The sequence below is a fragment of the Hydra viridissima genome, unplaced genomic scaffold, assembly GCF_058129835.1.
Source record: "Hydra viridissima isolate aposymbiotic clone 2 unplaced genomic scaffold, HvirCarnegie_v1 scaffold_10, whole genome shotgun sequence".
Lineage (NCBI taxonomy): Eukaryota > Metazoa > Cnidaria > Hydrozoa > Anthoathecata > Hydridae > Hydra > Hydra viridissima.
This window is the reverse complement of record NW_028324309.1, coordinates 10498817-10513308: the sequence shown is the minus strand read 5'-3', so window position 1 is coordinate 10513308 and position 14492 is coordinate 10498817. Positions and strand designations below refer to the sequence as shown.

General features: G+C 28.3%; 1 protein-coding gene across 1 annotated transcript in view; it reads left to right on the top strand.

The window, feature by feature from the left end:
• LOC145181547 (spectrin alpha chain, non-erythrocytic 1-like) overlaps positions 1-14268 on the top strand; it is a 34937-nt gene extending 20669 nt beyond the window's left edge. The window contains 31 exon segments of the mRNA XM_090100270.1: positions 368-482; positions 651-734; positions 820-924; positions 1027-1118; positions 1496-1640; positions 1829-2010; positions 2199-2298; positions 4484-4632; positions 5413-5596; positions 5815-5918; positions 6083-6245; positions 6927-7011; positions 7184-7368; positions 7604-7818; positions 8030-8128; positions 8240-8482; positions 9670-9901; positions 10185-10344; positions 10428-10504; positions 11046-11182; positions 11472-11544; positions 11644-11760; positions 11875-11990; positions 12272-12335; positions 12413-12525; positions 12622-12676; positions 12780-12874; positions 12976-13131; positions 13337-13483; positions 13566-13716; positions 13858-14268. Of these exon segments, the coding sequence (XP_089956396.1) occupies positions 368-482; positions 651-734; positions 820-924; positions 1027-1118; positions 1496-1640; positions 1829-2010; positions 2199-2298; positions 4484-4632; positions 5413-5596; positions 5815-5918; positions 6083-6245; positions 6927-7011; positions 7184-7368; positions 7604-7818; positions 8030-8128; positions 8240-8482; positions 9670-9901; positions 10185-10344; positions 10428-10504; positions 11046-11182; positions 11472-11544; positions 11644-11760; positions 11875-11990; positions 12272-12335; positions 12413-12525; positions 12622-12676; positions 12780-12874; positions 12976-13131; positions 13337-13483; positions 13566-13716; positions 13858-13983 (4069 nt within the window). The 3' untranslated portion in view covers positions 13984-14268.
• The last annotated feature ends 224 nt before the right edge of the window (positions 14269-14492 follow it).

Genomic DNA, 14492 nt, shown 5'->3' with positions numbered 1-14492 from the left:
ATTTTATATCGTTATCGGTTCAAAATATCGGTTCATACCGATATACCGATAACGATACGCAGACCCTTAGGTGGAACCATGCTTCCATTCCCCCCACCAACCCCTACCACTGGATCTATTACTGCCAACACACAATATAATCTTCACAAATTTGCATCAAAAGGTCCTTTTTCCTGAAGTACTGATATGAAATATTGAATTTGATTCAGTTACCTTGGTTTCCATGTTGAAATTTTTTTTCTGTTGGTTTTTTTTGCAAGTGTTAATATAAAACATAATCTTACATTTTGAAGCAGTAAAATTTATCTTGAAGTTGAAAAACAGAAACTTACTTTATACTTCATTTGAACTTATTTCTAATATTAAGGTACAACGATCTAATTGCTAAAGCTCAGCAAAGAAATATTATGCTACAAGAATCCATGAAAAAGAATGCAATGCTTCGAGAGGCAAAACAGATTCAAAGCTGGATACAAGATTGTGTTAGTTCTTTGATGCACTTTTAGAAAAGAATAGCATAATAGAAGCAGAAAGAAAATTAATGTTTTATAGATGTAGTTAAACTTCTTTATCTGTCTCTAATTAAATTAAACAAATTTTAGTTGAAATTTTTGGATAACATTTTTACATATCTTTTTAATAAACATCAGGAGGCAATAACAATGAGCTCTGAGGTTGGTGAGGATATGGATGGTGTAGAAAATCTTCAAAAGCAGTATGATGAATTTGAAAAGGTCTTTATTTTTAAATTTCTACTTATTTTTAGCATAATGAACTTCAAAATGAGCTTTATCAGTTTTTAATGTAATAATTTTATAGAATATGGTGGCCCAAGAACAGAGAATTAAAGAACTGCAGTTGTTGTGCTCTCAATTAAAAGAAGAAAATTTTAGTGAATATGAAAAAGTGCATGCAATCCTTGAGGTTTATTATAATTTAAAGATTTTTTTTTAAAAACTAGGAAGCAATAATAAGTTTTTGTGTTAAGCATTAATTTGTCTAAAATTCTTCTGGGCTTGCATTTAGAATGTTTCTGAACAATGGGAGAAAATGTCAGAGAATGCCTTACAAAGAAAGAGAGTTCTAGAAAGTGCTAGTGAGATTCACAAGTTCCACCGGTAATATACTTAACTAAAAGATTGCATTAAAAAAAAAAACCATATAAAACAGTTTTTTTACTTTAAAAAGTGAAATTTATAAGTGTTAAACTTTTTATTTCATCAGAATATAGAAAATTACTGCATTATAATTTTACCATAAACATTGCTTAGTTAAAAATCTTTATTTATTAGATTGTTAAGATTGCTGATGTCTATGCTCCTTTTTTATTTTTTTAAATTACCATAATGATAACTGGGTGCAAAAAGTAATATTGTTTAAGAAAGTGTAACTTAAAGCTGAAATTTTCCATTCATGATAACTTATTACAATAATTTTGTTAGTTTTATAAAAGGTTTTTTTTTATGTTATAGCTAAAAAATTGTTATAAATTTAGTGACACTGATGATGCTAAGGCTTGGATAGATGAGAAAGATATTGCACTATCATCTATAGACTATGGCAATGATCTTGCTAGTGTCCAGTCACTTCAACGAAAGCATGAAGTTTTAGAGCGTGATTTAGCTGCATTAGAAGAAAAGGTTTTTATATTTTGTTTAACTATATCATTTTTTAAATAAAAAAAAAGTGTGCACATTTTTGAAATATTTTTAAAAAGTCAAATTGATATTAACTAACAAAGTTTTATTTTAGTTTAATAAATTTCTACATTTTAAATTTTGTTTCATTTTATTATATGTGTTTTTAAATGATATTAAAAATTTAACAGGTAAATTCCTTAAATGCAGAAGCCGGAAAACTTATAGATAACCATCCCACTTCAGCTGGGTTAATCAAAGAAAAACTTAATAGTTTAACTGAAAATTGGGTGGAGCTTAAAGGTAAAGGTGATCAAAGAAAAACAAAATTGACAGAATCATATGTTTTTCAGAAATTTCTTAATGATTATCGGTAAGTATTTTTATTTTGTTTTGTTCACCTTTATATAAAGTATGTCAGTGTTTTTGTTTGTTTTTTTTTGTTTTTTTTTATAGGCATTTATATTCTTTTGATAAAAATTCCAGGTTTTTTGGTAAAAAACTTTGGTTCATTTTAGTTTAGTTAAATAATTTAAAATGTAATTTAATTTAAATTATCAGAGATCAATTATCTTGGATTCAGAGTATTGATGCATTAGTTTCATCTGATGATCTAGCATCAGATGTTGTTGGGGCTGAAGCTATGCTTGATAGACATCAGGTAAAGAATTTAAATTATTAAATTTTATGTTTACAACATTTTTCTGTTATTTAATGTTGTTTTTATTTCTTTGTTATTCATTTTTATAACAATAAATGTAAACATTTTGGCCTAAAACAATTTGTAATTAAATATATCATTATTATAAAAAAAGTAAATAATACTATAAATAAATTTATTCGTAGTTATGTTTAGATATTTAGTACAAAAAAACTTAGGATTCTTCTAAAACTTTTCAAATATACAGTGGTTTTCATAAATTTAGACACACTCATATTTGAGAATAGAAATTTTTAGTTTTTTAATGATAAAACAATAACGAAAAAAGATTTCGGTTTAGTTTTTATTTATTAGATAAATACATACAGAATACAAAAGTTTACAAAAAAAATACAAATACTAAGTAATAATTAGGTACAACTATATGGTTTTAAAAAAAATAAGACAAAAAATTATTCATAAATTTAGACGCATGATACATTAGGAGGCGTAATTTATGAACCAATTAATATTTTGTGTATCCGCCTTTTGCTTTAATACAACTAAGAACTCTTCTAGGCATAGACTCAACAAGATTTTTTCACATCGCTTCTGGGGCCCTATACCAGGTCTCCTTAAGGATGTCCTTCACCTGGCCAAGTGTGGAAATTTGAACCTTTGTCAATTCACGGTCAATCCAAGTCCAAATGTTTTCAGGTTTCAAATCAGGTGAGTATGGTGGCCACAGTATTGTCTTGATATTATTATTGTTGAGCCACTCCTTTGTGTAGTATGCAGTATGTGCAGTAGCGCCATCTTGTTAAAGTTTCCATGGTTTATCATTGAGAATAAGTAGGTCAATTGATGGAATTATGTTGTTTTCCAGTACTTCTATGTATATTCTGGAGTTATTCTTCTGGTGTATGTTTGGCACATACCAACACCTTTGTAATTGAAGCATGACCAGATTCCTATCGAGCCTCCTCCACTTTGTACAGTCGGTCTAATGTACCTGGAGTATTACTTTTTGTGAGCCATTCTTTTGACTGTTATGTAAGATTTGCTCAAAGTTACTCTCATCACTCCACATAATGTTTTCCCATTGTTCTATTATCCAATACCTTCTTTCACAATGCCATTTTAGTCTCCTTTGTTTATCATACGGATGCAGGAGCGGTTTCTTCAAAGCAGAGTAGACTCCAATCTTGTATTTGATAAGTATTCGGCGGACTGTGCTTTGAGAAATAGATTTATTTCGCGTTGCATTGAATTCTGTGGTCAATTCTTTGTAACTAATTCTTGGATTACCTCTGATAGCTCTAAAAAGGGCACTATCGTCCTTTCTGGTGGTTGACAAGGGTCTACCTGGCCTTGTTTTCTTGCTGGCACCACTAGTGTGAAGAATGTTTTGCTTTGTTGTCCAAGCGCATTTCTCAGAAACTCAATTTAACCTGGCGATTTCTCTATTACTTTTGGTTCCTTCTTTGATGTGAGCAATTATTTGCCATCTTTCAGCTTGAGTGATACGTATTTTGCCCATTTTTCGCGTCTTTTTAGTGCAAAACTAACTCAACTTTTGTTTATTTATTAAATAATGAGTAACTAATTCCAGGTAAGTCATATTTATATAAGGCTTTTTTGACAAAATCAATTAATTTAGGCCTATAAATGAGAAATATGGGAAAAAAAACTACTAATTTACTATCAATTAACAAGATATAAGACTTTTTTGATTGTGCGTCTAAATTTATGAATAAAATAACATCAAGCTTATCAATGAACTTTTTTGTGTTAATTGGTATAGAATGAGTAATAAACATCCTGTAAAAAAAAATTAAGGTGCTCTGTAATAGAGTTTCACTTCCTCTATTAAATTATATATCAAGCATAGCGGTAGCAGTTTTATTTTATTTTTATTTTAAGTATTTTCTTACATATATGTAAAAAAAAATGAGTGCGTCTAAATTTATGAAAAACACTGTAAATGTCATGCATCTTAATGAAATTTTTAATTCAATTAAATTGCAGTTCTACTCATATATTAACCTATTTAAAGGTTTTTATTTCACCCACTTTTATTTTTTATCAACATGGCAGTTGCAGTTGTTTTCAAAAGAAAGTGATAATTTTGGTGATGATTTTGATGATGATTTTGATGATAGTTATAATGAGTTTGATGTGAAATTAGTTTAAATTGTTTGAATAGGAGCATAGGTTTGAAATCGATTCTCGGGAAGTGGTATTTGACAATTTTAATTCATTTGGTGAAAAGCTGATCAATGAAAAACACTTCAATTCTCCTGAAATTTTGGAAAAAATTCAAGATATAAAATCAAGCAGAGAAAACCTTGAAATGTAAGTAGCTTGTCTTTTTTTCAATTTAAAAAGGAAAATTACATTTTTAAAAAAAACTCTCTTAAAAAATGAGGTTTGTTAAAAACCATTTTAGTAATTTCTATTGAATTTATAAATGCATGGAACCAAAAATTTACTGAAGTCATTTTTGCCTTTCAAAATCTCTTTTACCTTGAGAAGGCTCTCCTGTTTTTTTAATTAGTATTTTGATTAAATTTAACTTTAAATTATTTAGCATTTATTTCCTCTTGTTATTTAAAAGTGAGAATTTGTATTAAATAGTTTTTTTTTTTTTTTATACATCAAGCTTTGCTTGCCAAGCAGTTACTTTAAACAAAAGTTTGGTCTCTAAGAATTTTACACTTTAATGATGGTCTCTAAGAATTTGTTAGCTTTATCATTGATTAAACAAGAAAAAATCTCTTTAAATTTTTTTATACTTAAAAGCATTAAATAAAATTAATCTAAATCATTAAAAATACTAAACAATAATAATCATAGCAACTAATTATAGGACTGTTTGTTTATGAATGTAATTAGCTACTTTGCATCCACTAAATAAATTTAAATGATTTTTTAGGCTTTTAATTACTCACTTTGACAGTTTTTGACAAAGTGAAAGAAAGTTCTTCTATAAAAAAAAAATCATTGACAGAATGCTTCTTGCACCTTTTACAACTTAAATAATTTATTAAAATCCAATTTTTATACATGACACTAGTTTTTCAGTAAATGTAGCAGATAACTTAATGAAAGTTTAAGATTGTAAAATACTTTTAGATCTTGGAACAAGCGTAAGAAAACTCTAGATGATAACATGGATGAAATGCTTTTTAATCGAGATGCAGAACTTGCTGAATCTTGGATGGATGCAAGAGAAGCCTCGTTAAAGAATGAAGATAACGAGTCAACTGATGTTCTCATGAAGAAGCAAAAAGACTTTGAAAAGGCGATTGCCATTCAGGTTTGTGCCTCAAAAAGTTTTAATTAGAGATTAAAACCTGAATTAGCACTTAAAACCTGAGAACTTGTAAAGTAAAGGATTTATTTTTTGTGTCTTCTCTACTTTTCTATGTAATAAAAAAACAAAACAATGAGAATGCATTTGGTTCTATTAAATCCTATTTGGTTATATTAACAACTATCAACAGCTATATAATTGTATTGTTATTATACAAACAGGAAGCTAAAATCCAAGTGTTGCAACAAACAGCTGAAGACCTGATAAATGCAGAGCATTACAATCATGAAACAATAAATGCAAGAATACTTGCTGTAATGGCAAGGTAGTATAAAGACAGGATTATCTTCTTTTAAGTCTTTGTTTTGTTATCCTATTACATCAGTAGCTCTATCATGATTCAAAAATATATCATAAGAGAACTCATAAGTGTATTAGAAGTATTAGTTTTACAACTAATATATAATCGATACTTTTAATTTATTTAAGGTGGGAGACATTAAAAGAAGCTTTAGTAGAAAGACGATCAAAACTAGGGGAATCTCAATCACTGCAATCAGTGAGTAAAGATGTAGATGATATTGAAGCTTGGATAAGTGAAAAGTTGCAAACTGCTATGGATGAATCATATAAAGATTCATCAAACATACAGGTAAAACTTTTTCAACTTGTGTAAAGAAATAATTTTAAGTTGGAAATATGGTAAAGAAAAGAAAAACTTGTACAGGCAAGTTTGCTTATTTAAGTAGGGTGTTGAAAATCATTTGTCATTATTCCTGTCTCCTGTGAGATAAAAGTATCTTTAAAAAAGTATTAAATTTCTTTAGGGATTCTACAAAGCCTGTCCTTAATACTTTGGCTTTTAACTTTTTTCAGAGTTTATTTACAATAATATCTCTCATCATCTGATGAAATCTTAATTCAGTGTGATGTTTTTGTCAGATGTGTATTTTTTTATAATTTTTGGCAATTTACATTTTGTTTCATTGAAAAAAAAGTTTAATTTTGTTATTGTTAAACTCTTTTTTTCCCCTATCAGATTTGCATTACACAAAAGTAGATTATCCAATGATAAAGTTTAAAAAAGGATTTTATAATAATTAAATAACTTTAAAATAGTTTTAAATTATATGAATCTTTTTTTATGTTTTGATGAAGATTTAGATTGTTGGGTAAAAGTATAATGTAAAATCTCTTGGGGATGATGTCTGACAGAAATTTAGTCAAACAAATCTCTTATTCAGTTGGACATTAGCCTATGATAAATTTTTTTTTTTAATGTAATATATAAATTCCATACATATCTTGCAATTGGTTTATGATTGTTTTTTAGGGAAAGTTGCAAAAACATCAGGCATTAGAAGCAGAAGTTTCATCAAATAAAGACAGAGTTCTTGGCACAATCAATGTTGGCAATGGTTAGTTATCCTTGTTATTCCATTAGAATTTTCCATAATTTTTAAAATTCAGAAAAAATATTTTGTCTGAGGTATCAGTTATAAAATGTGAAAGGCGTGTTGCATACCTTGACTAAAAATTCAATACAATTAAACAATTTAATAAAATATATCATAACAAGCTTTTCTTTAGCATTAATTAAACAGAACAAATGTCAAGGAAGTGAAGCACTTTTCAAAGAAAGGTTAGATGGAATTGAGTCAACATGGAAGACGCTCTGTGAATGTTGTAATATTAAAACAAAGAAACTTTTGGAAGCCAATGAGCAGCAAGCATTTTCGCATGATGCACAAGATCTTGGTTTCTGGCTAGGAGAGGTCTTTTTTTTTTTAATAAACTATTTTTTATTCATTTTGCACATAGCACAATGTAGCTTCTAGTGATGATCAGTAGAACTTATATTTCATTATTTTTATTTCCATTATAATTTATAAAGTCAAATTTTTGGCTCAGAAATACTGCCAGATTGACATCTTTTAAAGATTAGAAAACTTTAGTTGTTGTTCTATAAATTTGAAATTTTTACCAACATTTGGCAAAAATGCTTTTCAGATTGAAAAGGCTTTGTCATCAGACTTCTATGGCTCTAATCTTTCTGATGTCCAGAGTCTTCTAAAGAAGCATCAGTTTACTGAAGCTGACATTCTTGCTCATGAAGATCGTGTTGTTTCACTTCAAGTGCTTTGTAAGCATTTCTTAGAAGTCAAACATTTTGATGCCTCCAGAATAACAGAAACCACTGATAACATTACTATGCGGTTCAACAAGTATGCAATTTTAAATGCATCATTTTGGTTTGTGTATTTATTTTATGTGTCTTTCATATTGTTTTGGTTGTGAATCTTTATTGCAATTTAACTTTCTTAATCATATTTTGTAGAGCTTTCACAAAGTTTTATAAATGCATTTGATATAAATTATGCCAATTTTTAAATTTTACTTATTAACAAAATTTTCGCTATTTTTTTTTCCTTAAAGTTTGAAGGTTCTTTCTGGCAGCCGAAAGAGCAAATTAGAATCATGTCTTGCATTGTATCAGTACTATAGAGATATAGATGATCAAGAGTCATGGATAAGGTATCTCAATTGCTTTTTTTTCAATAAATGTTATTTAATTATATTATTAAGTGAATAGTTTTACTTTGCTTAGTTATTGCTAAAGTTTTTTTTTTTGTTTTTTTTTTACAGAGTGAAGAAAGTTCTTGCATCTTCACAGGATTATGGTCAAGATGTTACAGGTTGTCAAAATTTACAAAAGAAAGTACAGCGTTTAATTGCAGAGCTAAAATCCTTTGAACCACAGTTTGAAAATATTCTCTCAAAAGCAAGTTACTTCAAAGAGAAAGAACCCAGCGATGTTGAAAGAATAAATGCACGATGTGAACAGCTTGAAAGTAACTGGAATGAGTTAGTTCAACTTGCTAGCAACAGGTTAACCATATATTGTATTGTATGTTTGTACTTGGAATCTGTGTCAACAAATTGCTTAAAACAAATATGCTTCAGCATAAATTTTGTACAGGCACACTGTTGCTGCTGTTTCTTTATTTGTTTGTTCTTTACCTAAAACAATTTCAGTCTTCTTGATTTGGAATCAGATTTATTTATACCTCTATAATTTTGTGATGGTAGCCATTGGTATATGCTGTCATTTTATTTTGCTGTTTGTTCTACAGCAGAATGTAGATTAAATAGGACAGAATATAAAGGTTACTCATTTTGAGTGAAATTCATTTTGGGAATTCATTTTGACCTATGTTATATTTATGTTAAAATGCTTCAGTATCTAATAATTTACTGTCAGAAAAAAAGTTTATAACTATTTGTAAAATTTTATTTTTTTTATTTTTATTTTTTTTTAAACAGTTAGCAAATGTAATTTATTATTCTTTTAATCGCTGTAACATCCATATGTTACAGCAATTGCTCCAACTTGATGCAAAAAAAATATTAGGTCAGCCACAGCTTCATCAGCATTTTGTACTCAGTTTAAAATTAAAAAATCACAAATCTTCATAGTTACAATAAATATTCAATATTTTCATGGACTTCCATTTAATTTTTTGCCTGCATTTGCAGTAGAAATTGATCAATTGTTTTAGTAACTTTTGCAAATTTACTAATCAATTCATTTTCGCTGATAAACTTGGTCATTTAGGTTGCTATTTTTTTTGTTTCTGTTTTTTTGTTCCCATAGGTGTTCAGTTTGATTAAGATTATGAAAAGAGCTGCATATTCTTATTTGTATGTTTTCTGATAACTATTGTTTAGCACTTTGTGCAGTATTCTTAGGGTCATTATCATGCTGAAAAACAAAATTGAATTTACTGTTTAAATTTTGATAAGTTTCCTTTGGAGGATATCTTTTAGATATCTTTTTATAATGATGTGTGTTCAATGATATTCAGAATCAATCTTTAAAAGAAATATTACAGAAAAATTAAGTTTTATCTTATCATTGATTACTTTTTTGCATGACTTTTATAATAATTCAATTACTTAACTTTGTTGATCTTACTGGTCCATGTTTTTCCCATTAATTTATGTAGGTTTTTATTTTTAAAAAAGAAGCAAAAGTGGTCAAAAACTTTTACTGTATATTGATATCTTTTAAAAAGGAGCAAAATGCTGTTTGAAGCACAAGAATATCAACAAATTGTATCTGATATCCATGTAGAAGATTCTTGGATTGCTGAAAAACTGAAGATGGTATCAAGTGATGATTATGGAGATTCTTTAGTTGCTATTCAAGGTCTTTTAAAGAAACATGAAGCTTTCAATAACGACTGGAATGTACATAAACTTCGATTTGACAATGTTCAAAAACATGGAAAGAAGCTTATTGAAGAGGTAAAAGATGATTTAATTTAAATGACATAATTTTTTGGTAAATGGAGAATAAAATCATTAAACTGGTTAGTGTTTTCAATTCTAATATCTTCTTCATAGCTCTTTTAATTGAACATTTGTTTTGTTTTTTCTTAAGTAAAAAGACAAGTTTTAAAAAAGTTTTTGATGATTAAGAATGAAATAAGTTAATTGACTTTTTTTTTTTTGTCCATTCAATTTCATTATGATATAAAACGTTTGTTTAATTTTTTTTTTTCTTTTTTTTTTTTTTTTTACTGCTTAGAACAATTTCCAAAAAGAGATAGTTAAGAAGAAGATAGATGATCTCAGCGTTAAAGTTGCAGTGTTAGAGAGGTATGCTGAGTTGCGAAAACAGAAACTTAATGATAACAATGCATTTTTACAGTTCAAATGGAAAGCAGATGTTGCTGAATCATGGATTGGTAACTTATTATTCTGGTTGATACTTAGCCAAGTTTTGTAAAAAAAAATAAATATAAAATCTAAAGTAAAACTTTATTTTTAGAAGAAAAAGAGAATTATCTCAAAAACGATCACGTTGCAAAAGATCTATCTAGTGCTCAAAATTTATTGACTAGACAGGTCTCATTTTTATATATTATTTAGTTATTTTATGTAAGTATTTTAAAATATTCATTCTCATAACTTATTCCTTTATTGCAGGTAAGTGTCAGTAGCTTACTGACACGTTTAAGTCCTCAACAGTTGCTTAAAATGCAGGTTTGTTAGTCTTCCTTTATGACTAACAAGTAAACTACAACTAACAAAAAAATTTCTTATTTTGAAAATTTTTAATATTTTTGTGTTATTTTGAAAATATTTAATTAATTTAGAATGATTTTAAATGAATTTGTTTGTTGTAGCAATGAACTTTCAATATTGTCAGCTGAGTCAAATCTGCTAAATCTCTGATGCAAAAAAAACTTGTTTGATAGTTTAAGTTTTTTTCTCATCTTGTCCTGTAAATCCATCAAATCCATCAAATTCTCATTCTTTATTATTTAGAATCACTAAACATTAATTATTCTTCTTTATTATAATTCTAAAACTCAAAAGATTAGTTTCATCCTTTAAGATGTGGTCATTTGAAAAAGATATTTTTAAAGAGGATATCTTTATTTAGGATACATTTGAAGCAGGTTTATCAGCATTTGAGTTGGAAGGTATTGCTCGAATGACAGTATTAAAAGAAGAACTTGTTAGTTCTCAGCATGAACAGTCAGCTGCTATCATCGAAAGACATAAAAACCTGATTGCAAGGTGCAATATATTGAGCAATTTTTTTTTCAGCTTAATAGTTTCTCCTTGCTGTCAATTTTAGCATATTTCCAAACCTGGAAATAAATTTTCTATTTTTTATATTTATTGCATGGATTTATTGTAAAATACTTGTGCAAAAAAAAAAAAAAAAGAAGAAAAATACTTGCCCAAAAAAAAAATAAAAATAGGAAGTTTTCAAAAATCTTCAACATGTTTTTGGTTTCTCATAAAATCTAAAAAGATCTATTCAAAATATTCTTGGCATCTTACAAACTTTCTTTTTGTGTAGATGGCATGATCTTTTAAGTAATGCAAGTAAACTACGACAGTCGTTGGTCGAGCAGCAAAAGTACCACCAAATGGTACAATTTTTTAAATATTTCATATTAATGTTGCAAGCAAACAAAATATTTTCTCAAATGTTAAATTTCATTCGCTTCAAATTTATATATATTTTACAGGTTGAGGATTTGTTTTTAATGTTTGCAAAAAAAGCATCTGCATTTAACAGTTGGTTTGAAAATGCAGAAGAAGATTTGACTGACCCTGTTCGCTGTAACTCTGTTGAGCAAATCAAGGTTTTATTTTTAATTGTTTCTTAAAAATGAGGCATACATGATAAACCTATTTTGTTTTGTTTGTTAGAGTTTGCTTTTAGTTTTTTAAAATGAAGTTTAAAATCTTTTTACAAGGAGTTGTTAGACTCACATTCAGCCTTTCGAGACAGCCTTAATCAAACAAAAGCTGACTTTGCGCAGTTAATTGATTTGGATTCCCAAATCAAAGCTTATCACATTGACTATAATCCGTAAGAAAAATCTTTAATTGTCCATTTTAGTTGGTTTTGGTAAAGTCTTTGAAGTTTTTTGATAATTCAAAGTTTAAAATTATCTCAATTTATAGGAACTACAACCAACTTTTTTGTGGTTTATACCTTTAAAATGTTGGCTGTAGTTCCAATAGCAAAAATTGCATTTTGCCTATAATATTTGGTAAATTACCTTTTTAAGTATGTTGCCATTTCTAAGTAATTATGATGTATAAAATTTTTATGTCTTGTGGCTTCAAAAATGTTCCATACATTTTTAGGTATACATGGTTTGATATGGAAGTTTTGGAAGAAACATGGAAAAATTTACAAGAAATGGTCAAGGTTTGTTTGCTTTTTGTTCTTGTTCTTTTTCTTATTTTTGTGAAAGTCTATTTCAACAATATTATTTTGTTGTGCAGGATCGAGAAATCGAGCTTGAGAAAGAAGTTCGTCGTCAGGATTTTAACGATGAACTGCGTCAAACGTTTGCTACGAAGGCCAATCTCTTTCATAAGTTTTTAAAAGATACCAAGTAGGTGTTTAAGATGTTTAAAACTGCATTTTCTACTTTTTTTTTTTTGCATTCATTTATCAGATTGACCTTAATCCCACATATTCATTTTTACAGAGCATCGATGGTTGATTTATCAGGAGCCTTAGAAGATCAGCTAGAGATTTTAAAAGTAATTTGAATATTCGACTACTTTATATTAATTAATTTTCTTTTTCTTTTTTTTTTTTTTTTAAAAAGAAAAAAAATTATTTCCATATTTTTACTATTTATAGAAAACGTCAAGTGTTATTCAGGAAAAACGCGATGATCTAGCAGACATTGAGGTTTTAGGAGCGCAGTTGGAAGAAGCTTTGATCTTAGACAATAAGCACGTTTTTTTTTATACTTATGGGTTTTAAACTTGGAACATTTATTGTGGGTTATTGTGGGTTTTTTTTTTTTTTTTTTAATTAATGAATCTCTTTTTAGATACACAGAGCATGGTACTGTTGGCCTGGCCCAACAGTGGGATCAATTGAAGCAGCTCAATATGCGCATGCAGCAAAATCTTGATCATCAGATACAAGCGAAAAACAGAACCGGTGTATCTGAGGAAAAGCTCAAAGAATTTACTTCCATGTTTAAGTAAGAATCTTAATTTTTCACTGTTGCAAATGCGAAACTTTCATTAACAAATCGGTCAGCAACGTGAATCAAATACACTACATGAGTTAATGCGGTCAATGCGAAAGATTTTTAACTTAAAAATTTATTGCAGCTTTAGGTAATAGAAATCAGTTTTTTGCATAAAAATTTACTTTTATTTTCAATCGTTCTATCTTTATTTTAGACACTTCGACAAAGATCGAACTGGCTTTTTGGAACATAAAGAGTTTAAATCGTGTCTTCGATCGTTAGGCTACAATTTACCAGTGGTTGAAGAAGGAGAAGACGACCCAGAGTTCAATGCAATCCTACTTACCGTTGATCCAAACAAGTATGATTAAATTACTTCGATTTTCCTGCGTTAATTTCAATAAATATTCTCAAATATCGAAAACGATTTAAAATCCTTTTAGTGATGGTGTTGTTTCATTGAACGAATACATAGCGTTTATGATCAGCCGTGAAACAGAAAACGTAAGATCTGCTAAAGAAGTCGATGAAGCATTCCGAGCTATAACCGACGGTGGAAAGCAGCTATACGTCACTGAACAAGAGTTATACCAGGTAAAGAACTTTCTCTCGAACTTTCTGTTTGTTTTTTTATTTCTGTGTTTAATAAGGAATTGGGTTTTAACATGGAATGTGCTTTCTTAAATTGTTGTAAAATGATGGTTTCCTACTAAGTTTACGATGTCTTTATTTTAGGCTTTGACTCATGAGCAAGCTGAATTCTGTATATCTCGCATGAAGACTTATGTTGATAAAAATGGAAGGGAGTTGCCAGGTTACTTTGACTATGGCTCTTTCTGCGAAGAATTGTTTGTGGCATAGAAAAACCTTACTAAACAAACAAATAAAAGTGTGAACGAGAATTACTTTTTTGCTGTTGCTACATCGATGTTTGATTTGCTGCATTTTTAAATTTTAGAAGAAATTGAAAATCTGGACTTCAAAAAATCTGAAAGATTAAAGTTTCCAACAGAGTTTTTTTTTTTTAAAAAAAAAGTACAAAAGGGTTCATATAAGAAGATATATCTAAGTATAAGAAAGTATGCACTCCAACCTATTATATTAAATCTACTTAATAATCTGTTTTTAAATATATGCTGTGAATTAGTTATCTTGTTCTCTTTGTGTATTGCTCTTGGTAGTCTTTAAAATCGGCCACTAAAATAATCTACTTTTTTCTGCTTTACACGTTGTCATTTAAATAGTCTTTTTGCTAACAACTCTTTTAGAGTTGCTGGTTGCATTTAGTTTTATAATAGCGATCAGCAAGATGTTCAGATTATAAAATGATTAAACTATTTTGTTTGAGAAAAATAGTGTTAGGTAATAAG